General features: G+C 35.2%; 1 protein-coding gene across 1 annotated transcript in view; it reads right to left on the bottom strand.

Moving 5' to 3' along the window:
- Positions 1–292: 292 nt before the first annotated feature.
- SRFBP1 (serum response factor binding protein 1) overlaps positions 293–27,839 on the bottom strand; it is a 52,380-nt gene continuing 24,833 nt past the window's right edge. Inside the window, exons 4-8 of the mRNA XM_082651572.1 lie at positions 16,761–16,832; positions 7,167–7,248; positions 5,445–6,156; positions 4,150–4,187; positions 293–1,004 (exon numbers count right to left, since the gene is read on the bottom strand). Of these exons, the coding sequence (XP_082507698.1) occupies positions 820–1,004; positions 4,150–4,187; positions 5,445–6,156; positions 7,167–7,248; positions 16,761–16,832 (1,089 nt within the window). The 3' untranslated portion in view covers positions 293–819. The remainder of the gene's footprint in view (positions 1,005–4,149; positions 4,188–5,444; positions 6,157–7,166; positions 7,249–16,760; positions 16,833–27,839) is intronic.

The following is a 27,839-nucleotide window of genomic DNA, read 5'->3' as shown; positions in this document are numbered from 1 at the left end:
AATTCCAATCTATGATTCCTCAAAAACTGTTTCTATAAGAACACATGGGAGAGAGCAAGCAAGGGAACCTGTTGTTGGTTCTCACTGCCCCCTCCTGCTGCAGGGACCCCAATAAAGCCCTGCCTGAAAAAAAAATAAGAACACATGGTCAAGATATTACACATTCTTGATTTGACAGAAATTTTATATGCAGTAAAATACAAAATGCATTTTTGGTTGTGTTGCTACATTTAAACATGAATGTTGTTCAACTAAGTGAAGCATAATTCAGAAATCCAAAATTTTCCTGGGAACCTGTTTTAAAACACTTAAAAACTAAAAAATTACAAATAATTAAAACTATAACAAAAGTTAATATTTACTTATATAACTTATTATCTGTATACCCATAATAAAAGTTACCACCTTAGTTTTGCTAAGAGCAATTTTCAGCAAAAATCATCTATTTTAGATAGCTACAATTTCCTCATATTTTTCCATTATTATTTTAAAAGTAAAGAAACAGAGCTAAACTAGTGAAATATACTTCATGATTAGCACAAATGAGAAAATCTGGGACAGCCAATATCTCAATATTCTTTTATAGAGGGAATAGTCTTGACATATTTAAAATTAATTTAAGTATGCACTTTATTTGTGGAAGCTTAAACATAACTTGAACACACTTAAAAAAAAAAAGACAAAACCAAACTCATTTCTATAACCCATTCAAAGAGACTTATTCAAATACATATTTAAATAATGGGCTGGTTAAAAAAAAAAGGTTAAAAAAAGAAAAACAAATTTTCGATAGAGAAGTTCACAAAAAAATAGTACTAATCAATCCTCAAAGGTAATTTTTTTCCCCTGAAACACAGCAATTTTGGATTGCTGTTCTTTTCGCCTCCGGCTTGCTTCCCATGAAGGATGAAGAGGCAGCTGTGATTTCTGTTTTGTATTTTCAGGTCCTCTTCGTGCACTCTTATTAAACTGATTATTGATCTGAGGTTCAATTTGCTGAAAATCTGGAGGAGAAAGCAAAATTAATGAAAACTAAGTCTATACATAAATAGCATAGAAAACAAATACATTTTATCTTCTCAAATCAGTGTTTAAGGAAGAAATTTAATTTTACTTAAATGGAATACCTCAGTCCAGACAACATATAAGGCAAAAAAATTTAAAAAGGAAGGACATTTTGTATTTTTAAAGGAATATGATTCATTATCATATGACACCTGTGTGTGGAGCAATGTAGCCAGAAAATTCACATGTTTTAACTAAAATATTGAATCCAACAGTGTTGATGGGTGAGCTTTTTAAAGGGCTGTTAACTGATTCCACTCCCTTGTTATTGAACAAAAAGTTATGATTGCAAGGTAAACTGCCGTATCTGCTCAAATTTAAGACTAAGTTCTTTTTTAACCATAAAGTTATCCACCAGATATGAGGGTGGCAACTTGTATTCTAGTCCTTACAACCTCTTTTATTATGAGAAACTTCAATTATATTATTTTGAACAAAGTACTAGGAGACTTGCTAGCCTGAAAAGACTGAATCAATGCATATTTATAGAATCAGAAAGAAAAAGAGAGGCAAAAAATTTAATACAGATTTATTAATCAGTCCTAGGGGTGTATAATTTCTCCACTGCAAGTTAGCCATCATTGTCAGAAGCCTTTTAAAGATCTTAAAAAAGCAAATGTCATAATGTTATACAAGCAAGTGTACAGTTGGGATAACATTTCCAAAACATCACTGCACACAGATTCAAAATGTCCCATACTTGTACAAATCACATGTGCTCTAGAAATCTATAATACTCAAAGAATGCCTCTAGTGATAAAGAGTGATGAATTTAAATGTTAAATGAAACTGTTTCATGTAAACTAACATTTGAATAAGGCACTATTTATAAACTGATATATATTTTACATAATTATGTAAAGCATATTTGCATGAGCAAACAAATGAATAAATTAAGTATTATAAATTTATAAACTAAAAACAAAAACATGTTTTACTTGGGTTTCCTCATCGGGAAAATGTGGGAGTGTCTTAAATTTCTAGTTATTCTGTATTTGTGAATATAAGGCCATGTATTTGTCAAACCTAGTATTTTAATACAGCCATTAAAATAACATAAAAATTTGGCATGGGCTTTGCAGTTCAGTGGAGGGTAGTAAGGAAACGGATACCTGAGGCTGAAAAGTGAGCATCCTATGTATATGTTAAGGAAAAGATAAAACTGTTGCCAGTGAAAACTTGGGAAGTAGGCTACATGCCTATGGAATTGCAGCACAAGGGTAAGTGGCTGGAAAGAATAAAAAGATTAGTGTACCGATGGCTCTTTGGCAAAGTATTACACAAAAAAAGAGAAAAGTTCAGGAAAGAACCGGCCAGCTCACAAGCAGAATCAAAAGGGAAGAGAGGGTTCAGATATCTGGGACCTTAAGGTTTAGAAAAGCCTTTGGACTCCTAACAGTAAGAGATAACACTGAGAAAGATTTTAAGCAGTAAAGGTCCAAAGAGATTTAGCTCTGGAGCAGAGATAAGAGTAAAGGTATGGCCGTCTCAACCAAACCTGAGAATCTGAATGCAACAGACACTGAATGATTGGGACAGTGATTGGCGGAGGGAGGGGGTGGGGAACGACCCACTAACATAAATAAGGCAAGTTTGAAAAATAGCTCTAGGAAAGAATTTTTGGTGTGGTGGCTAGCTCATTGATGGACTGACTGGAAATAAAGAGGTCAGAAATCCAGGAAGTTTTGGAGGGAATTTTTATTGTGAAAGAAATCACAAACCTAGGCTGGAAAAAACCTGACTGTTAAGACTTTAAACCATCTTCACGATCATATATTTTTACTAATCACTTGGGGCAACTCCCAAGAAGATCATACTAACTGTCTACTTCAGCTGTGGCCACGGAACAAAGACCCTCCCAAGAACACAGTCAGAGACCATGGAGAACAGTAGATAAGAAAATTCCTCATAGATTCTTCACAATCTTTGCTCAGGTAGTAGACATGTTGCACACCTCCCATGTTTCCCTAAACTGAGAGTTTTTATTGTGGTTACCTTGTTCCTGCTCTGCCACTAAATATCCGGTCTGAGTTGTGGGCAGGCAGTCTGTCTTTTTAGTGCACAGGTCACCAAATTTTGAGCAGTCACATCATGAGATCTGATGGAAAGCACTGCATCATTACTCAGGGATTCTAGGCTTTCAATTGGATACAATGACTGGATGGGACTTTGGGTTGGCTTTCTCAGGAAGGAAGCACATAGTGTGCTCTGTGTGTTGAGAAATTACCAGAGAAAATTACCAGTGAAATTACCATCTGATGATCAAAAGGATGGTCAGCAGCAGACAGTTATGTGTTCAAGAAATTCCACTTTCTTTTTCCACCTAGCCGCATAGTTAGACTGCATTTCTTAGCTCCCTTTTGCCTAGGATGGGGTCATGTAACTAAATTCTGGCTAATGAAATGTGAGCAGAACTGATCCTTAACACTTTCAGGCCTGGCCCATGAAAACTTCTTACAAAATTCTCCATGTACTCTATTCCCTTTTGTTGGTCAAATGGAGAATACCTGGGAACAGGAGTAGAAAGGAGGCAAAAGATGGAAGGAGCCTGATCCTTGAATGACTATGTGAAACACAGCCCCTGTGCTGATTCATAGTAGACTGTAATGTAAGAAATAAATTTTTATTATTTTAAATCAGTTTGAGAGTTTGGGATTATGTAGAGAAGTCAGACCACCCAAATATATTAAATTGATTTGTTACAAATTAATCTGAAAATCTGGTTTCACTCTTAACCCTGGAAGTAACATACTTATTACTGAATGTTTAATGGCATGGCGTTGACTAAGATGGAACTTACATAGCAATTTACTTAAAGAATATGTTGATTAGTTCAAGATAAATTAAATAGACCCAATATTTCCTGATAACTTTTATCTAACATATTTCCTATTGGCAGGACATAGAGGGTAAAAAAAAAAATTTAAATTTAAAAATTATTCTGATAATTATAAGATGCTCTATTTCCATTTCTGTGGGTACATAATTGATTCAGGCCACTAAGCAACCAGAATTTTTCATCTTTCCTCTTTGGCAAAGCATTGCTCAACTGCATATGGAAGTCAGGCAGTCATTAATACATACCTGGGGTTTTGTTTCTTGGAGCCTGTTCTCTGTAATTTCTAAAAGAAGAAAAACACCATTAGGACATTTAAAAGATAAACAAATCCTCTGACTTTAAGAAGATAACATAATAAAAATGTTGATAAAACTCATTAAATAAAACTATCATACTCCTTTACCCCCCCAGAAATGAATAAAAAAATTATGAAAACCCCATGTTTTAGCTACATCAAAGGTTTGTTAGACCCCAATATTACTATAGAAAAATGTAGGAATTTTCCCCTCACGACCTGTATAGGGATTTCTGGCCATAAAATATCCCGTCTTGGTTACCTTGTACCTTTGAGAACTATCTAGACAAAGAATTTCAAAAACCTTACAGGGGGAATGAGTCACATATAACAATCACATATAACTAAGATTAACATTTTTTTGGGAGAGGGAAGGGATAGTGGTGCTTAATTTTCAAGTGAGGGAAAAACTGTAGCTTTTTTAGGCACAGTTGGGAGATATATGAAATAATGTAATAATTTTCAAGGCTCCAAAGATGGTTTGTGTGTCTTTTCCATACTCTGACTTTTTTGGAAAATTTCAACATCACATTTTTCTATTCTACTAAAAATTATGCCTGACCTATAAATTATAGAAAAAGTTTACTGAAGAAAATAGCTATTCATGATTTTTATTCTATAATGTGAAGATATCCCCTACCAGATTAGAATTACAAATGAAATTAAACTTATTGATTTATAACAAAACAGCTGTGAAAAGTAGTGATTAACAGAAGGGATAAGGATGACAGCATCACCAAATATAAAGCAGTCTGGAGAAACTCAGTGTTAGGGCAAGCAGCCTTATCTACTGAAACAGAAAAACATAAAACAATTGAGTTTTACAATAATGCCCTGGGTCAACAAGAGAAAAAAAAGAAAAAACACATTCTTTTCAGAAAGTTCTGTTTAAAAAGTGAGATATGTAAGAAATTTTCAAAAGTTTTCACCAAAAGCTAACTCAAAGTTTCAAAACTTTGATAATCAAAGGAATAAACTTAAATTAGCTAGACAATTAAATTAGACAAATTTATCTATATTGTCTCATTTTCTGATGAGGTTGGAAAAATGTAGCATTATCATATGTGTATTTGTATATATTATCCAATATAAAGTTGGAGAGGGCCAAGTCTAAACACAGGATGTATTGTACAAACTAGAATTATGTATGTGAGATAGTATCTCAATGTTAGGATGTGTGGTTATTTCATATCTTTCGAAAAATTAAGAACTAATAATTCTTTCAGGATGAAAAAATACCCTTACCTTCCAGAGCTTTTAGATCCAGATAAAGAATGGAAAAACACTGATTCAAACTTCCTTGCTTCTGTACGTGGCTTGTTTTTATCACTTCTCATATCCTGATGGGTTTCAAGTATATCTTCTTCAGGCAACAATTTTTTGGGGGGGTTTTGTTCCTTAACTGAAAAATGACAACTACTTTCCTTCTTCCGTGTCCGTTTGACTTTCCCAATGAAGAAGTCATCACCACTATCACTATCCTCAGACATGGAAGACTGTTGGTAAAACCTTTCTTCTGTGCTATCATCAAAATATTCCTTCTCTTCTTCATGTAATTCTTCTCCATCACTGTTAACACCAAGTGAGCTACTGGACTCTTTCTCTTTTTTGGTTTGACTAAATGTTTTCATTTTGGGGTCAGTAGGTATCTTCTGGGGTTCAGAGGGTACTGCAGAATCTTTTTCAGAAGGCCTTGATAGAGAATTTGGAATGTCCACTGTTTTGGGTCCATGCTCCATCTTGGCTATTTTTTCTTTTGAATTATTTATTGGTTTCTTTGCCAATATTTTGGCTTCTTTCTCTTCTTGCTCACTGATAATAGTTCCTTCATGCTGTAACTTACTGGCATCGTCATTTGAACACATAGTGTCCTTGGAATGATTTTCTTCTGAAGCATTCTTTGATGACTTAACTTCAACAACATTTTGTCTTGCATCTTTAAAGGCTTTGACAGCAGCTGCAAGAGAAACAGGATATGACTTGTTTCAGCATTGAAACAAATAATACAAAACGTTACTGTTTTAGTACAGTATTACAAAACGTTACTGTTTTAGTACAGTATTTCTTAAATTATTTGGAAATACTTAAGAGAATGATTGGAATTTACATTACATATATATAATGGGTATGAATTTACAAAAAAATCTATTGACTTTTACAAAACCAAACATATACAAAATGCTCAGAGGTATCCATTTTAAATATCTAAAATTAAAAGAAAATTTATTCCTTCATGTATGGATGTTAAGAAGAACAGTAAAAACTTCACTAAATACAAATAAAAAGACTAAAATGACAACTTTAATTTCTGTAATAATAATAATGTATTAATACAATTGTAAATACCATAAATTGTGCTTTCAGACATAAAAATAAGTATCTTCTAATCTGTGACAGAAACATTTAATTCTTTTAATACATTTTTTTCATGGTACGCGGGCCTCTCACTGTTGTGGCCTCTCCCGTTGAGGAGCACAGGCTCCAGACGCGCAGGTTCAGCGGCCATGGCCCACGGGCCCGGCCGCTCCGCGGCATGTGGGATCCTCCCGGACCGGGGCACGAACCCGTGTCCCCTGCATCGGCAGGTGGACTCTCAACCACTGCGCCACCAGGGAAGCCCCTTTCAATACATTTTAAAATGTACATACATAAATAGAAATTATGTGACTAAGTGGCAACATCATATGAATTATACCAATATTTAGAAAATCAATTGTATTCAATATTATCATGAATATATATTTTAGAAATTTAGGAAATAGGAATTTAGAAAAAATAAAAAATTTTTTCAGACAGCAGATAACTTCCATATTTTCAGGTAGCTTCCCACATTTGGAAATATTTGAAAGAGACATTTATAATATAAAAGATCCTCAAAAGGAGAAAAGCACCCTAAAAGTAAATAAATGAATGGCTGTTTATTCAAATCATGTACCATAAACGGCTTAAAAGTCATTTAATTCATACCTTTTAGCACATCTATTTTTTTCTTCAGAAGAGGGTGCACTGCTAGTCTGGCAACTGCTCTTTCAGTTGCAGTAGAATCAGGCTGCAAATTGAAATAACAAGCACATGCGAATAAAAACTATGTAACACTACTAAGAAGTGAATAAAATGCAATCCATTGTAATTTTTAAAAGTTAAGAGTTAGGGAACAGGAATCTGTTAATATTCTACTTAGACAACTCACCTGTAATCCATGCTAAAGATAACACAGTGACAAAAATACTACTGTTCTTAACAGTTAAAATTATCATGTAATCAATGAATAAATATTCTTTGGGTACTTAATATCTTCCCAGAATTGTGGTAGGCATCGTGTGTGATATTAAAAAAAAAAGTAATATAGCTCCTGTATTCAAAGAGTTTAAAAGATCTAGTTAAGAAGACTAAAATAATATGAAAGAATCAAGTAACATATCAGTACTAAGCTGGGTGATATAATCCATGACTACTATAATGCTTGAAGTTCCATTTACTAGAGACCTAAAAATTATCAAATGCTATATATTTTTATTTGGAATGACTAGTACATTACTGTATTCTCACAACCTTCCACCAGTGCCTGGCTTATAGCCAACACTTTATAGATGTTTGATGATGACTGAATGGGACTATATACATATATATACATATATATATATATACATATACATATATATATACACATACATACATTAGTATTTATACATTTAGAAAATTCATAATTCAGACTAACTGCTTTAAATATCACCTGTAGGCTGAAAACTTCCAAATTTCTACCTCAAGCTCTAACTTGAGTTCCAGACTCACATATCCAACCACCTACTTGACATGTTAAAAGAGAATGCTGTGACTTTCTTCTTAAACCTACTTCTGCTATAGTCTTTCCCATCTTATTGTAGGTAATTTTAATTTTTCTGGTTGCTCAGGCCTAAAACTCAAATGATTCTTCCATTACATTTCTCCTTTCTTCACAGCTCACAATAAATCCTTCAGCAAATCCTGTGGTTTCATCTGCAAAATCTATCCAGAACCAGTCACTTACACCATTTCTACTTACTACCTTTGACCAAATCACCAATACCTCTCACCTGGACCAATGTAATAAGCTCACACCTGGTCATTCTCCATTGCCTCTTGTTCTCTCACAGTCAATTTCCATATAGCAGTCACAGCAAGCTTTTAAACAAAACCAGATCATGCTATTTCCCTATCTGTTCTTTTTAAAGCTTTACTGCCTTCTGATGCTTAGGCTCTTCCTTTGCAAGCTCTTCTCTACTTGGAATACTCTACTCCCAAATACACACGGGCTGATCATCTCATTGTATTCAGGTCTCTGCTCAAATGTTATCTGAACTAAAACACTTTCCATCACTATTTACTTCACATCACTCAACACAGCACGCCAGTGCAGATATTTTCATATCTGTGAGGCAGGGACTTATGTCTTCCACATTCCTGTAGACCTAGTGCCTAGGACAATAACTGATAATAGTTGGCATTCAATAAATATTCCATGAAGCAAGTAAAAATTTCACTAGTGTGTGAAAGTAGAGTTATCAGCTTTAAACATCTTTACCCTTCATTGTTAACAGCCCAATAAGGCCTTTTCCTTCCCAGTAATAAACACTTATGAGTACCTAAGTAAAAGCAAGATGATAACAGTTTGAAATCTATTGTTTGGAGAACTTATCTAGGTAGAGTCCCTCAGAGAACAACTCCTTTAAATTAGACCTGGTGCAAATCCTGTGCCAGGATGACTTGCTGCCTAATTACCTTCTGTCCTGGGTCACATGGTATCCTCCCCGAATTTTATATCCAACCAGAAACTGAGAATGTGATCCTACTTGGAAACAAGGTCACTGCAGATATAATTAATTAATTAATTATTTGCTAGCTGTATTTAATTAATTCATATCTGTTCTTGATGGTCTGTTACTGACTTGCAAATCTGAGTAGCTCATGATTTGGGGAGTAGAAAAAATATTCTAATGGGGAAAAAACAGTGCAAATGGAAAAACTGTTAATGACATACACATTAGTAATATGCTTTATAAATACTCAGGGTTTAAATTTTCATTCTTTAAGGCGAATAAAAGATGTTATACATGTACATGCATACCTTGTTTTATTGTGCTTTGTTTTATTGCACTTCACAGATATTATGTTTTTTTTACAAAATGAACGTTTGTAGCAACCCTGTGTCTATCAAGTCTATTGGCACCATTCTTCCAATAGCATTTGCTCACTTTGTGTCTCTGTATCACATTTTGGTAATTCCTGCAATATTTCAACTTTTTCATTATTATTATATTTGTTATGGCAATCTGTGACCACTGATCTTTGATGTTACTACTGTAATTGTTTGGGATGCCAAAAACCATGCTAATATAAGAAAACAAACAACTGATGTTCTGACTGCTCCACTGAACACTGAGATGTTCCCCTGTCTCTCTCTCTCTTTGGGCCTTCCTATTCCCTGAGACGAAACAATATTGAAATTAGGCCAGTTAATAACCCTACAATGGCCTGTAAGTATTCATGTGAATGGAAGAGTCACATGTCTCTAACTTTAAATCAAAAGCTAGAAAGGACTAAGCTTAGTGGGGAAGGTATGCTGAAAGCCAAGACAGGCTGAATGCTAGGCCTTTTGCCCCAGACAGTTAGCCAAGATGTAAATGCAAAGGAAAAGTTCTTGAAGGAAACTAAAAGGGCTACTCCAGTGAACACACAAATGATTAGAAAGCAAAACAGCCTCACTGCTGATAACACAGAAAGCTTTAGTGGTCTAGATAGAAGATTAAACCAAGCCACAACATTTCCTTAAACCAAAACCTAATCCAGAGCAAGACCCTAACTCTCTTCAGCTCTTTGAAGGCTGAAACAGGTGAGGAAGCTGCAGAAGGAAAGCTAGCAGAGTTTGGTTCATGAGGTTTAAGGACAGAAGCTGTCTCCACAACATCAAAGTGCAAGGTAAAGAAGCAAGTGCTGATGTAGAAGCTGTAGCATATTATCCAGAAGATTTGGCTACGATAAACAATGCAGGTGGCCACACTAAACAACAGATTTTCAACGTAGAAACAGCCTTTTTCGGAAGAAGATGCCTTTTATAGCTAGAAAGGAGAAGTTAATGCCTGTTTTCAAAGGACAGGCTGACAACTCTTGTTAGAAGCCAACGCAGCTGGTGACTGAAGCTAAAACCAGTGTTCATTTACCACTCCGAAAATCCTAGGGCCCTTGAGAATTATGCTAAATCTACTCTGCCCAGGCTCTCTAAATGGAACAGTAAAGTCTGGAGACAGCCCATCTGTTTATTACAGGGCTTAATGAATTGAATATTTTAAGCTCATTGTTGAGACTTACTGCTCAGAGAAAAAGATTCCTTTCAAAATATTACTGCTCATTGACAATGCACCTGGTCATCAGGGCTCTGATGGAGGGGTATGACGAGATTCATGTTGTTCTCATGCCTCCTATCACAACACACATTCTGCAGCCCCATGGATCGAAGAGTCGTTTCACCTTTCAAGTCTTCTTTAAGAAATACACTTCATAAGGCTATAGTTGCCATAGCTAGCGATTCCTCCTATGGAACTAGGCAAAGTAAGTTGAAAACCTTCTGGAAAGGATTCACCATTCTACATGCCATTAAAAACATTCATGATTCATGGGAAAAGGTCAAAATAGCAGCAGTAACAGGAGTTTGGAAGAAGTTGATTCTAACCCTCATGAATGACTTTGAGAGGTTCAAGACTTCAGTGAAGGAAGTAACTGCAGATGTGGTGAAACCACCAAGAGAACTAGAATTGGAAGTGAAGATGTGACTGAATTGTTGCAATCTCATGATAAAAGTTGAATATATGGGGATTGCTTCTTATGGATGAGCAAAGAAAGTGGTTCCTGAGATGGAATCTACTCCTGGTGCAGATGCTGTGAAGACTGCTGAAATGACCACAAAGGACTTAGAATATTATATAAACTTAGTTGATAAAACAGCAGCAGTGTTTGAGAGGACTGACACCAATTTTGAAAGAAGTTCTATTGTGGGTAAAATGCTATCAAACAGCACTGCCTGCTACAGAGAAATTGTTTCTGAAAGGAAGAGGCAATCGATGCAGCACACTTCACTGTTGTCTTATTTTAAGAAATCACCACAGCCACCCAAACTTCAGCAACCACCACCCTGATCAGTCAGCAGCCATCAACTTCAAGGCAAAACCCTCCAGCAGCAAAAAGAATACAACTTGCTGAAGACTCATGATGGTTAGCACTTCTTGGCAATGAAGTATTTTTAAATTAAGGTACGTATATTTTTTTAGACATAATGCTATTGCACACTTAATAGTCTACAGTACAGTGTAAACATAACTTTTATATGCACTGAGAAACCAAAAATTTGTCACTTGCTTTATTGCGGTTATTTGATTTACTGAGGTGGTCTGAAATTGAGCCCCCGTTATCTCTGAGGTATGCCTGTAGTTCTTAAAATGTTTGATTTGGAAAAAGTTTTAGTTAAAAATACCAAATTTTATAAATTACAGCAATCATTTAAATAAATGTTTAAATTTCTCTAATAAAAATTTGTCAAATTTAACACTTTAAACCTTTCTTTAATTTTATTAAGAAAGCAATTAGAAATCATTCATTTAATTTTTTAAGTTCAAATTTTAACAAGAGGTTAGAGGTAAAGGGAATATAGACCAAAGATTTTATCTAACAATTAGACTAACAGTATTGACTTGATTTCAAGACCACTTAGCCAGTTAGGAACAAGCTAGAATTCAAAGTCAGGTTTCTGAATTCAGTCTAGTATTCTCAACAAGTTTTCTTCTAAACTATTCAAGATAACTTTCCCTCATTTTGTGACCCAACTCCAAGCCTCCCTCAAATCTTTTTGTAAAGAAATTAAATATAAACATAAGAAAAGAGGCTTGTTAATCAAGAGGGCTCAGGTTTTTACCGTTGGCAGTGTTTTGGGTCTCTGCTGCAATGCGAGATGTCTACATTTTGCTTAAGCCACTGAGCTTAAGTGTAGGAACTCACAAGAGTCAGTACAACAGTCCCTATCATGAGGGACTTCAAATTCTTTATCCTTGGGCTTCCCTGGTGGCACAGTGGTTGAGAGTCCACCTGCCGATGCAGGGGACACGGGTTCGTGCCCCGGTCCAGGAAGATCCCACATGCCACGGAGCGGCTGGGCCCGTGAGCCATGGCCGCTGAGCCTGCACGTCCGGAGCCTGTGCTCCGCAACGGGAGAGGCCACAGCAATGAGAGGCCAGCGTAAAAAAATTCTTTATCCTTCCTTACTTCTTTCCTGTCCATCTTCCTTCCTCACTTAGTTTCTCCCTCTTTATATTTACAGATATTTATATTTACATAAATATGCATTATGTGAAGGCACAGTCTTACACATAAGGACACAAACACCATCTTTTGAGGTTCATGATCTTGCACTAATTTAAAAGGTTACAACAAATGCACAAATAACTAACCCAAGGTAGAATGTGATAAACTTCATAGGAGAGACTGAAAATGTGGAGGTTTATAAAAGAATTCAAATACAGCCATACTTCTTAAATTTAAATAAAATTATTTTGAAGCTTAAAAGGCTAAGTAATCGCTATTAACAAATAGTTTTTACACATGCATGAAACAATCTTCACAATACTGGGGGATATGAAGGAAACCACAGCTTTCATTACTTGAAGTTGACACAGTGTTTGCCTTGGAAAATTCTCAGGAAACTGTGGTTTTCATACACCTCCAGTTTCTTCCATTTCAAATAAATTAAATTAAAAAAGGAAAACACCTCACTTTTTAATGGACACATTTTGGCATATGGGTATTTACTGTGAACACAAAGTATTTGGTGTTCAATTTTGAAAAGAATTTTGAGAATGTACATGTAAATATAAATAAGGGTCTAAAAATGAAAAAGCTCTCTTACACACCATGTTCATTCCTTTGAAATGTTGCCTTAAAACAAACTGACGCTAAATGAACTAGTACAGGTAGAATGCTAGTAAGATACTTTTATCATTAACTGGACTTAAATTCAATTCCAGGTTTTACCTAATGATATAAACCAACACATTCATATTTGTATTTATTAAAAACATTTAGAGATATAATAAGAAACAGTCTATTCAGCTGGATCAGAAGAACTGTGGCAAACAAAGCAAAATATGGCTTAGAGTCCACATTTATAAGAGAATGGGAGACTTTTCTGTATTCAATGAACTCTTAAAATCCCTACAACACCATGATTTCCAAAATGCAGTCTTACACATATGGAACTTATTCCATCCTTTTGTCCTAAACTTTCATTTTGTAGGCAGAGACCTGGGTTTAGAACTTGGATCTGACATTTCCTACTGACTACCTATGACCATCGGTATATTTTACCTTTCTGGGCCCGTTGTCTCATCTGTTAAATGAGATTATCATCATCCTCCCTGAGAAAGCTAACGTGTATAAAGCATCTAACAAGTCAGGCAACTGGTAGATGTTAACAAATATTAATTTGCTTCCTCTCATCCTGTAGCTGTTTAATATAACTGTGTTCTATTTCCTTCCTTTTTTCCATAGTGCTTAGCTGATTGCTCTGCATATAACAGATGTTTTGAATTGAGAAGCCCTTGAAATTCTGGCAATAATTGTCTGGAAATGTCACAGTTCTAGTCCCCAAACTCTCTAGCTTTAAAACTCTCGTACAAATATTAACTGGCTACTTAATCTTTCTAACCCCTTTCTAAATTTGGAAAATGAAGACACTACTAGTATTACTACACACACATGTACACACATGCATGTGCACACATGAATATTTTCCATATGAGATCATTGTTGTAAGATCAATTGAGGTAATAATGTATATGGAAGAACTGTGCAAGCTCTAAGAAGTTACACAAATTAGTTTGTTCTGCTCTATTCTGATGGTCAGACAGCTTCAAATGTACAGAGCTCTATATAATAGCCTTATTTCCTCTTTGGTCATCTTTCACTAACCACCCTTCCTATGGCAAACTAATCAGTCTTCTCTCCATGACACTGCTACTTGCCTCATTTTTATTCCAGAGGTTTAATTTATTAACATATTTTGATACAGAACATGAATCCAATCAAAGAATACCACAAATGACATAAAACAGTAGCAAAGTAGTTGAAATCAAATAGCTTGGGAGGAATCTGAAATCATTTTAAGCAAGGCAATTTCCCTTGGCTCTAAATCCTCAAGGGTTCCATCAAGAACTCTGATGAAACAGAACTGTTTTCCTTTTCTCCTTCTCCACCTCCCTTTCCTTCCTTCTGTTTGGAGGAAGATACCAAAAGGGCAGAAATGCAATCAGGTTTTGCTTGACAATATTTCAGTTAGATCCTAAACTTTCTATGTGAATATTATAAATCTCATGACTACAAATATAGTAATAAGCAAATGAATTTACTATTACAAAATAAAAACGGATAAGCGAATATAGACACATTTCCCCATTTTTAGGATGACATTTTACACAATGGAAGGTTTAACAAAGGGTTGTAAATGAAAGAAGATACCCTAAAAAAACCTGATGCTACAAATATTACACACACATCAACTAATAGTAACCTTCCAAAGTGAAAAAAATCTGACTGAAAAGTTAAAAAAAAAAAAAAAGACAAAGGATATTTTATTTTGGATATTTGAAGTAAAAATTAAATAATATTGTCAAGTTTTAGTGTTGAAATTTAAATGGAAATATAGTATTAGCCAACTAAAAATAAACTGCTTTTTATTCTCATCACAAATTAAATATTATTGAAATACTTTTAGAATGCAGCAACCAGAAAATTCAAAAAATTTTTTCTGGTAAAAACCTTAAATTATTATTTTTTTAAACTCTCAAGAGAAAACAAATATGCTCTACCATATTTTTATACAACTACCACTATTGTATTTAACATCATTATTTTGTCAGAAATATAGACAGACCAAGACACAAGTTAAAAACTATACCAGAACTAAAATTTTTTCCTCTCTATGAATGAATGCTATAAAATAAGAATATTTACTGTAAAATCATGTTAGTATAAAATAAGGAAGCTGTTTGTAAAATTATGCTCATGACTTTGGTGTTGCCTTCCTGACAAGGACTGTGACAACAAATCTTCCCTCCCCTGAAACATACAAAAACTTTCATGTTCTGGCCTTCTTACAATAAAATGCTTTAAAATTTAACATGGCTAAAATCAGTGAATTGCAGAGAGGTGAGTGCTAGTGTACATAAATGTAGAATCAGAGTATTTTTTTCCTTAAGGCTGGAATAGGAAAATTGACATTTACAGTTGGAGATTCCAACACACGTCTCTTAGTCAACAATAAAACAAGTAGGTAGAAAGTCAGTAAAGATGTAAATCACCTGAACAACACCATCAATCAGTTGGACCTAAATAACATTTATAGGACACTGATCCCAAAATAATAATATTGTTTTCAGGTGCACATGAAATATTCACCAAGATAAGCCATACTCTAGACAAATAATAAAGTTAAAAGAATAAAAATCATAAAGAGTATGCATATGGATCATAAAGAAAACTAATGAAAAGATACCTGGAAACCCCCAATTGTTCAGAAATTAAACAACGTACTTCTAATTAAACCATAGGTTAAAGGTGAAATTTCAAGGGAAATTTAAAACATTTTAAACTCAAAGAAAATAAAATATATCATATTTATAAGATGTAGCTAAAGCAGTGCTTAGAGGGATATTTATAGCATTAAATGCTTATATTAGGAAAAAAGAAAGGTCTAAATCAGTAATTTAAGCTTCCACGTTAAGAAACTAGAGAAAGAGCAAAGTAAGCACAAATTCAAGAGGAAGAAATAATACAGATTAGAGCAAATGTGAATAAAAGTGAAAAAAGAAATGTAATAGAGTTATAAAAATTAATTAATCCAAAAATCTGTTCTCTGGTGGAACTGTCACATAGCCTTTAGCAAAGTGGGTAGAAATAAAAAAGAGGAAATACTAAGGATGAAGCAAGTGACGCAAATGCAAGGAGCAGAAGATCTGGGTAAAAGTCCTAACTGTGCACCCTAAGAGTGGCATACCCTTAATTAGCTCACTTTATTCTTTCTGAGCTTCAGTTTCCTTACTTACAAAAAGGGGGTAAAAATAATTTTCATAGGGTAAATGCAGGGATTAAATAAAATATTCATAAAAACTATTTAGAAAGAATAAAAATAAAGAGTCTTTATTCTAATTTGTAAGATTAACAGACTAACTGCTATCTAACACACAAATGCCACATTAACTTCAACATACCTTTAAGGTCCTTGAGGGTGTGGTATCACAGCAAAGCAAAATTCATAAATTACCATAAAAATAATTTTTGGTGGCAGTAGTAGAGCTCAAATGGGGAAAAATCATTGTACACTAATAGTAACTGGCAGGTGACTGATTGACTGATTGATTGATTTTTTAGTAACTGGCTTTTGGTAAGTTTTCTCTTCAAGGAAAAAAGTGAAAGGAAAAAAGTAGGTCAACAATACAAATAAGGAACTTTTCCTAAAAGAAATACAACCCCTGGCAGAAGTACCTTTTTGCAGATTTTTTCAAAGTTGATATCATCACCAAGAGCAGATTTAGTTACTATATCAGGTTTCAACTCCTGTAAAAGAATAAAACAAACTAATTTTAGTTATGAGCCTTATTTTAAACTGTCATTATTATATGAGAAATTCCTTCCCATGTTGTGCTTTTAAGAAATCCATTATTTAAAGAAACTACTACTTATTTTAATGACATTTCAGGACATTGGCAATTCTATCAATTTAAAAAGAAATGTAGAGATTTACAGAGAAACACTTATATATATATATTTTTTTTTCGGTACGCGGGCCTCTCAGCGTTGTGGCCTCTCCCGGTGCGGAGCAGAGGCTCCAGACGCGCAGGCTCAGCGGCCATGGCTCACGGGCCCAGCTGCTCCACGGCAAATCTGGGCTTCCCTGGTGGCGCGGTGGTTGAGAGTCCGCCTGCCGATGCAGGGGACACGGGTTCGTGTCCCGGTCCGGGAAGATCCCACATGCCGTGGAGTGGTTTGTGTAACTCCTTCTGAAAAATTACCACAGATTCTATATTAAAGAGCTATATTGGAGTTTTGGAAGAAGAGTAGAATGGGAAAAAAATATCAAATATTGATAATGATGATCCAATGTCAAAAAGATCAGAAAGCACTGTTTCTGAGAGTAAAAACTCAATTTCATTTTGTGTACACTAATATAAATGTGAAAAATGTGTACGTAAAACAAATCCATATAAAAAGTACATAAATGATGGACTCATTTTAAAATTGTATATGTGTGTATATATAAAAAAATTCATTATGTGACATATTTTGGCTGAAAATGTCTTTAAGTTTGATGAGCTAATTTAGGAGATGGCCTCCCTTAAGCAGTTTCAAGTTAATAAAGCTATTTAAATTATAGTTAAAAATCCAGATTTTAAGACTTGCCCCACGTTTGTCAATGACTAGCTATAAGCACCTTTCTTTACTCTGTAAGACAAAAATCAGCCTAAAGAGTGAATTGGTTAAATTTTATTGCTAAAATGAACTTAAGTAAGTGCAGATGGTAATGATACTACCTAAATCTCAACCCACCCACATATTCCCTCCAAAACAATAAATTCAACAAGGAGTACAAATAAAACCAAACATGAACCGTGCCCTCAGCATTATTAGTAGATAAATACCTATAAGCAGAGAAACTAACACCAAATTCAACAGCTCTCACTGCTGCTATAAGCTTATGAATTTACAGAGCCAGAGAATGAAAGACTAAGAGACTAGGAGGAAAAGAAGAGAGTGGAGTGAAGGACATGCATTAATGACAGACAAAAAGCTCCACAAGAAAGCAAAAAGTACTACAAAAGGTCAAAGTGTTGAACACAAGTCTCAGACTTGGTAATTCACAGCACTACAGAGAAGGGCGGGCTTGAAAGTGAGTGATTTTGAAGGCGACAGCCTCAAGAAGCACTGCTTTGAGGAGAATTAGATAAATAGGGGTCGTGCACTTCCCTTTAGGGATAACAGTGTAGGTAAAGGAAAGAAAGAGAAATTAAGGACCCTACAGAGACAAAAGAAAATACATGTAAACCAAGTCCTCCTTCTCTTTATCCGCTAAAAAAATGTCACTTTGCCATACTGACATAAGGTGGGCCCTGTATAAGAAACGTCTACAGTTCAGAAAAGAAAAAAAAGTCAAATTCATATAAAATTAATTTAAGAAGAAAAAAGAAAACGTAAATCAAAATATTTTATCTGATTCTCTCCTAAAAACTAAACATCAAAAAGACAACTGTAACATAACCCTGCAAACTTCATTAGGGAGCCTCAAACAAGTAGTTGGGGCCTATAACAAAAAAACTTGCAAAATGAGAAATTAAAACACTGTAGAAGAGAAACAGGTAAAACACAGAAGTGCATCAACAGTTGATAAAGCTTAGGAAATAAAATGCAAGAAAAGAAAACCTATCTCAGAAAGAGAGAACAGATTTAAAGAAAAATTCAATAAGGAACACTGAAGAAAGGCAAGAAAACATTGAAGAAAGACAAGAAAATGAAAAAAAGATAAAGAAAAAGGACAGAAAGAAAATGGCAAAGGATAATCCCACATACATGTAATTGGAGTCTCTGAAGGAGAAAAACAATAGACAAAAGCCAGTACTTAAAACTATAGTCCTAAAACAACTTTCTGGAAAAAAACAACCAAAGAATTTAACAAAAGGGTTTACTATGTACCTAGCTTAAAGAGACCTGGAACAATCAATAATGAAACCCTATTCTGGTAAAACTATTAGACTTTAAAGACAAAGGAAAAAAATCTTCAGCGCTCGTGGCCAAAAAGATCAATTTAGTTATAAGGGTGAAAAAACTGAGCTGGTGTCAGATATCAAGAACAAAATAAAAATAAGTATGGAGCAGCATTTTCAGTATAAGCAAGTGTAAGCCAAGAATTTTACAGTCAAATAGCTCTAAAGAATCAGGTCTAGAAAAATTAGTTTTGAACTTGCAAAAATTCAGGAAATACAGTACACGTGTTTGTCCAGAGGAATCTTCTAGAGGAGGAGTTCAGCCAGCAAGAGATAATTTTGGTAAAAGAACTGATGGTGAGTATGTATCTGCAGAGCTAGAATTAAAAGAAATGTGGGGGCACAGGAGAAAGAATAACACATAAACTTTGTCCTCATGCTCAGAGCCTGTGAATAAGTTACCTTACATGGCCAAAGAGACTTTATTATGTATTTAAGTTAAGGATCCTAAAATGGGGATCCTGGATTACCCAGAGTGGGCCTAACGTAACCACAAGGCTCCTCCTAAGAGGGAAGCAGAAGGGTATGGGTTAGAGAAAGAGGAGAAAAAGGGAGAGATACTGAGGTACTGAGAACTAAAGATGCTGTGCTGTTGGCCTTGAAGACGGAGGAAGGGGCCATGAGTCAACGAACACAGGTGACCTCTAAAACCTGAAAGAGTCTCCACAAGGGATACAATTCTGTCGACATCTTGGTTTAAAACTTCTGACTCCCAGAACTGTAAGATAATAAATCTGTGTTGTTTTTAGCTGCCAAATTTGTGTTAACTTGTTACAACAGCACTAGAAAACTAATATACATACGTTTTATCTCCCACCAATCTTCATATTATAAAATAATTCATTACACCATATTATTTGAACAAGCACCATATACCATAAATAATGCCCAGAATTAGATACTTACCTTAAAACCATAAAAGTAAAATCTAGATGCATTTGGATGGCTTAAACTTTCCTTATCATCCCACTCATACTACAGTATTTTGGGTCAATTCATTTTTACCTTAATTTTAAATATAAACATATGTGTCATTAAAAGGGAATGCTATCTCCTATGACATAGTTCATATAAAATTTTTAAATGGTGCTTAAATAACAAAACTGTATGGACAGGAATGCTGTGCCATAACTAGAACTTTGGTTCAGAACTATCCTAATTAGACACTGAGGAATTTAATAAATCAAGCAGTTTATCAGACAATGCAAAAATTGCAATAAAATATATATTATGAAGTTATTCTTCCCTCCCTACACTTTTATTCAGAAGAGATCAGGAACTGCCTTTCAGAATAAGACTCTTTGATGTGTTATTCCAAATGGATAGACAGCACCTCAAATGTTAGTATTCCCTTCAGCATGTAAGACGAAATTTAACCCACAGCCTTTCTCAATCCTTCTAAGAGTCTGCTATGCAGTCTACTTGACAAGTTCATGGTAAACTGCCAGGACTTTCAAATCATCTCTTAATTGCTCCAAATTCTAAATTTATATACATTCTGACTCAGAATATCTAATACACATTTAAAGGAAGAAGTCTTAAACAACTATTCTCATTATTCTTGGATTGGACTTAGTAGTTCTCATGATAGGTTATAATTTAGCCACAAAATTTCATTTACTCATATTTTAAGAATAAATTACCCTTCAAACTGATTATGAAAGCCGGTTGCTACAGCAAAATTCACTAGGGTCTAATAGATCAGTAATATAAACTGCAGGGGATAGTGGGAATTTATTTTTTTTTAAAGATCTGAAGTAATTCACAGTTTTCAAAGAATGCCTTGGATGATGGATGTTTTACTGGATTTGCGGCTGTGGTACCTTACCTGACAATACATCTACTCTCTTCGTTATAAATGAATGGCTTCCCACAAGAGTTTGAAAAGCACATAAGATTGCAAGCTTTGTGGATAAAACTCCAAAAAGCCCTCATTTAGGTAAAACGTAGAGAACCCTAAAAGACAAATGGTATTTAGAGGCTTGGACATGAAAGAGTTGCAACAATGCCAGGTTTCTGGCTAACTACTCAGAAGAGGAAGTAGTTGGAACCAGCTTGTTGGGAACACTTCTGCTTAAGCTAGCTTGAACATGGTTAGGTAGTAAGCCATCTGGTCAAAAGGTCTGAGGAACTACATAAAACAGTCAGAGAATAATTTATGCTTATACTAAGCTTAATCTTTCACTTTCTTTATGGGAAAATGGAATGAAGAGCCCAGAGTGTAAGTTCTTCAAGGGTGAGAATGGTCTCTTATCCACCTTTGACTATTTGATCCTAGTATAATGATATCAATACATCTGTTCAACAGAAATGGACCAGAGTGAAAAAATTTTAAATGCCTATTTCTTAGTGAGAGGTCAGTAAAGTCTCTTACCAATAGACAAGTCAAATTCAGAATTTCCAAAGAATTTTTAGTTGCCAATGTGGGTTTTTTCTTTAGAAAAGCAAAGATGAAGAGATAAAATACTAGAAAAAATAGCTAGGACTACTAGAGTGTTGCAAAACAGAAGACTTACTGCTCAAAAGTATTCTACATTACCATAATTTTTATTCATAGTGGGAGACGGCCAAATACTACTTAAGAACTCACTGAAACGTAGATATTATATTGTGAATGGCTGGGAAACTGCATTAGCTAACAAGCCAGGCAGGTGCCATAAAAGACAAGACTGCTCTTTCTGAGAAAAGATTTCATTACGAACTGGAAAACTAAGATCCATTTCTAGACCCAGCAAAAGACATTTTTACACAGCAGCTCTGTTCCTATTCCAAAGACATTAAACATACTCAATGCAGAAAGGTAGACTTAAACATGGTTAAGAAAATACCAATAAAAATGTGAAAGAAAAGATACCAGTTCAGTGATTATATGATAATTTTACACTATGCCATTCCTAGTATATAGGGTTAAGACAGGAACACTTGGCTTTCTTTTATACGAAACTAATTCCAGTGCCTTTTTTCAGATAAAATGTTTCTGTTAAATTTTAGCGTTTTCTGTACTTTAAATTGAATTTAACCATTTCAAATAATTCTGCAATTTCAAATGCAGAATAAGATGCATTATTCCATATGGTAATTTGCAAATTTTATACCAAAGTCATACGTTATGGACTTTGGAAAAAAATACCTACCTAGATTTCAACTTAAAAAAGAAAATTTTAAACACTTTTAAAGTTTGACAGAAAGTAAAATGACAAAAGTAAAAACACAAAACCATTCTCAATTAGAAAACCATGGATCAAGAAAAAACAATGGGAAAATGAAGATACCTGAGTTATGTAACAAATGGTAAATATGGAATACTGCACTAAACAACTTTAAAATGAGTGTAAGGGAGACACATTAAACTGGACAAGTAAAACTTGAGCTACTTTACAAAAATGCTGCAAAGATTTTTCATAAAAATAGATGTTTAAATTTATCATCAAAGGGGAATTAAAAATAACTAATTTGCCACCAATCAAATGCTAATGCTAACAAATGCTCTGAAACTGAGCTTAAGTAGTTTTTTTCCCTTAGATTTCCTTAAAATAACTCAAGTCTGAAAATCTTCATCTTCCCACTTGCAAGCTTATTCATCAGTGAGGCAGGGCTCCGTGTTGACTTGCATAAGACATACATTCTTTTATTTTAGACATTCAATCCAGCTTTATTTCTAGCATCAGTATAACTCGTTTCTTTTATTTAAGGTTTCAAATTTATAACTATCCAATCCATCTCAAAGATGAAATAAAGCATTAACTTCTTTACAATATATACGCTATGAGTTACTAATCCATTCATAAAGATCAGAATTATAGGGGACTTCAGCTCTCACATAATTCTATACCTGTGTAGGAAAGGGTTAACTCAGCAGGCCTGGGCTGCTCAAACTCTGCACAGTCCTGAGAAGGCCTATCTTCAGCACTGGCCTTTGGCCAGGAAATAAGTTCTGAGCCCTTGGGCCACAGGCTTACCAAGTTGATGAGGCAGTTTACCCTAACAATGTGATTTATGGTGATCATGTCTCTACTCTGGGGAGCTGGAGTCTAAGTAGTTATGGTGAGTCACGCAGGTGATTCATGGCTATGTGACTGGCTCCCGAAAAAAACCCTGACACCAAAGCTCAACTGAGCTTCCCTGGTAGGCAACACTCTGCAAGTATTGTCACACATCACTGCTAGGAGTGTGTCCATGCGACTATACTGGGAGAGGGCATCTACAAGCTTATGCTTGATTTCTCCTGGACTTCCCCCCATGTGCCTTTTCCTTTTGCCGATTTTAATCTGTATCCTTGAATAGAAATAAACTGTTGCTCTGAGTATAAAAGTTTTTTTTTTTTCCTTGAGCCCTGTGAATCCTTCTAGTTAATCACTTAACCTTGGGGACCCTCAACCACTCAACTTTAAAGAAGAGAAAATGATAACCTAATAAAGTTTAAGAGACTCATTCAAGGTATTACAATAGGGCTCAAACTAGAATCCCCACAGTTTGCTTTTTGCCATAACCTGCTGTCAGTGGTGATAAAGTAGAAATTCCTTCTTCTTCACGTTAAACTAACATTGCTCAAGTTTCCTGCATTAAAGATAGCCATTCACTAATAACCAGATCCATCAGAATATATCTCAGTTCCTTTATTTCACACTGTGCCAGATGCTATTGCTTTGCTTATATTCAAGAGCAAATTTAATTGAAATTAGTTAATCCCAATTTTGAATATTTGGCTGTCTCCTTCTCTCCAAAGGCTTTCGTTTGAACAAATGAATATACTGACTCATAACTATATAACCAGTGTAATGTTGTCTCTGGCTGAGTGGGGAAAGTATGTTTGCAACCAAACTATTCTATATCAGGCAGTGGGGAGGGACACTGGGTAAAGACAAAAAGTAACTTGGAGGCACTAATCGAGCTGACATTAATTCCAACTGGCTCTAAGATTGGGCTTTTAACGCAGTAAAATATAAAACACGTTTGTAGTTTCCAAAATGTGATTAAAATTGGAACATGATATTTAGATTATGAGGGGTTAATCCCAATACCAGGGAATTACAAGGTGCCAAGAAAAGTCTGGATTCTTGGAGGTTTTTCTTGTCTATTTGGAAATGAGGCACGAAATGCACTTCTCTGAAATAAAGAAACTGAAATAACTCATGAGAGACCTATTGACATCCAAATTCATGCTTTTCCACAGATGGGAATCTCATTATGGTTACCCTTCAGTGACAACAAAAACCTTATTTCCTAAATATTGTTCTACTGTCTCCTAAATACAGTACCAGATGTAACTTCAATAAGGTTATACTCTGTCATCATATTGCCAAGGGATTTTTCCAAATAAAATATCTTTGTCTTCCTCCTTCACCTATTCCTGTGTTATGTATGGTAATTAATGGCATCTCCAGCCTCTGCTACTCAGGTTAGACAGCTCAGAGTCATCTGACACTGTGGGCCTCTTCGGCATGCTTCTGTTATGCTCCCATCCCCCTTTCCACTTTCTCTGCTGTAGTGTCTGTTGAATTTAGTTCCCTCCTTTGGATTACCGTTATCCTACCCACAGGCTCAGAACTTCATTATCGATTGTGTGGATTATAATAGCATAACTGGGTTTCCTGCTTCCAGAACCAGTTAACTCCAAGGCCCATTTTGTCACTGTCTTGAATACAGAATGAAGCCAAAGAACTTAAGTCTGGTCTTTCATTACCTGGTCTCAATGCCTCTTTCTAATATTACATAATACACTTTTTCTAGGAGTCTCATATGCCATTCATTCAGTTTTACACAGAATTCCCTGAATAAATTTCCTATTCTCCCACCTCAGTATCTTTGGTTGGCCATCTGCTTTTAAAAATTTTATCGTGAAATGCCTTTCTCTAACTGGTCACCTACCTTTCTCACTCCCTTTCTCCCCAATCAAGATCTATTCAATTCTTGGTTTCTGAATGTCACTAAAATGAAACAAGGCTTCTTAGAGAAATGGCTGATTATGGATCTGAGGCAGAAAAAGTATAATCCCTGCAAAATTTTGCTATGCCAGAAAAGGAAGAACTAATTGAGTTCTCTCAAAAAGTCATAAAAGCTGGCTTAGAAAGGATACTACTGGTCAAATTTGGGTGTCCAACAGAGTAATGACAGCAAATTATAACCACACTGACCATATCATTTGTTGTTCAAACCAGGACCCATTTGAGAGTGAAATGAGGCTCTTTTAAAAATAATGCTGGGGGCTTCCCTGGTGGCGCAGTGGTTGAGAGTCCGCCTGCCGATGCAGGGGACACGGGTTCGTGCCCCGGTCTGGGAGGATCCCACATGCCGCGGAGCGGCTGGGCCCGTGAGCCATGGCTGCTGAGCCTGTGCGTCCGGAGCCTGTGCTCCGCAACGGGAGAGGCCACAGCAGTGAGAGGCCCGCATACCGCAAAAAAAAAAAAAAAAAAAAATAATGCTGGGACAAGTGATGATTACCAGAACACCAAGGAAATCTAGTCATATGGTCACCCTAATTATAACACTTGACAATTCTTGCTACCTCCAGATTCTCTTTATTTTCTCTTAAAGCCACTTCAAGCAGGCTTTTACCCCACCAATGCTATTCTTGTTAAACTGACCAATCTTCACGTTGCTAAATCTAATGAGCAGACCTCAGTGCTCCTCTTACTCGACATATCCACAGCATCTGACTCTTACCTTCCTTGGCCTATTACCAACTTTCAGTAAGTTAACTGCTCCTTTTTCCTTGATATACTTTCTTTATTTGACTTACAGGACCCATGCTATTGGTTGTTCTTTCTTAGCTTTCTTTGCTAGCTCTTCCTCTAACTAAATACCTTAACAGTAGACCAAGATTCTGTCCTTGGTATTCTTCTCTTCACTATTATCTAAGATTTAGTGATTTCATCCAGTTTCATGACTTTAAAGATCACATACATGTCAACAACTCCCAGAAGTCTCTTTCCAGCCGAAACCTCTCTTCTGCACTCCAGACTTATATATCAAACTACTTCATATCATCTCTCCTAACCCTTCGTACCCTGCTCTATTTTTTCCACAGTATATCATCCACTAACATAATACATAAGTAGCTTATTTATTATGTCATCTTCCCTAATCCCCCAGAAAAATTACAAAAGACCAGGAAATTCTATTTTTCCCCCCTCAGGTGTATCATAAGTGCCTAAAAAGAACATGTCATTTGGTAAATGTTCAAAAATACTTGTTAACAGAATAGATACTTAAGTTATTTTTACTTGTTAGACATTATAATTTGTTAAACTGAGTATCTCAGTTATCTCAGTATTGGGTATAGCATAAATCAGACCTGCCAGTAAACACTGCTCCTGTTCAGGAGCTGAATGAACTACAAGAGAGTACATTTAATAACTATGTCTTTCATCCAAGTTTATTATTTGACCAGGTTGATATGTGAATCTAAATTGCTATCACACCTAACACATAACTTCATTTAGGTAAACTAGTAAAATAATCTAAAAACTTTGTATCTCTTGATCCTGCAAGTATTTCCTTTACAAAACAAACACGATAAAGCGATATAAATTTAAGTCTCCATTCTTACCTTGTTACAGTCAGTCACTTTTTAAGACTCAGCTTCATGCTACAGGAAGCTTTCCTTGAATCCTCAAAGCAGTACTAAGTGGTGCTCCTCCAATACATCTATCAGTGTTCTGTACACTGTAGTGAAACTATTTACATGTCCATGTCTCTCATTAGACTATAAGCTTCTCAAGGGCAAACACCATATTAATTTCTATATATCTATAAACTAGCACAGTATTTGGCATACGAAGTACAGACCTAGTATATTTTTGCTGAGCTGAAATAAAGTACTTTGGACATGAGGATGGTTCTGAAATGACATTATAAAAATGTGCAAACTTTTCCGGCAAAGTACAGAACTAAACAATATCAGGTAAAACTTTCATTTTTTGTATCCTACAGTACAAACTAAAATAATAAGAATGATTTCAACACTGGTCTAAATTCACAATGCAACACGGACAATGATGATGGACTGTGTGGTATAGTATATCTCCAAAAGATCTCTGTTCAAGAACTCTGTCATTGAATAGTTTTGGCCTACCTTAAAAAAAATGGTATTGAAGGCAATGGCTATCTTGAATAATATTTCATCTATGCTATTTATATGGAGTGAAAGACTACAGAGATTCAAAATCTTAAAAAGTTTATTAAAAGAGTACTATACTAGGAACACTGATATTGCATATTTTATTTAATCCCCACAGCAAAGAAGTCAGACATGAATTATTTCCAGTTTTAAAATGAAGAAACAGACTCAATGACACACAATTAGTTAATGGTACAAAAACAATATCAACCCAACTTGTTAAAAATTTCAGGAAATAACACAAATGGCTTTATTCTTCTTTGCTGTTGTAATTATACCCTTCCTCATCTTAAAAGTTATCAACATACTGTTGATTTTAGTTCAAAAAACTCACTATTTGAAACTCAAATTCTTAAACCTGAAATTAAAAATGAACTAATAGGGCTTCCCTGGTGGCACAGTGGTTGAGAATCCGCCTGCAGATGCAGGGGACACGGGTTCGTGCCCCGGTCCGGGAAGATCCCACATGCCGCGGAGAGGCTGGGCCCATGAGCCATGGCCGCTGAGCCTGCGCATCCGGAGCCTGTGCTCCGCAACGGGAGAGGCCATGACAGTGAGAGGCCCGGGTACCACAAAAAAAAAAAAAAAAAAAAAAAAAAGAACTAATAATAAAGTCTCTAGCATTAGTATTAGATGGAGTATAAGAAAAAGAAACAAAAAAATTACCAAACAACTTTGATAGAGATT

Source organism: Grampus griseus (genome assembly GCF_964374135.1).
Source record: "Grampus griseus genome assembly, chromosome: 3".
Taxonomy (NCBI): Eukaryota; Metazoa; Chordata; class Mammalia; order Artiodactyla; family Delphinidae; genus Grampus; species Grampus griseus.
This window is presented reverse-complemented; position numbering and strand designations above follow the sequence as displayed.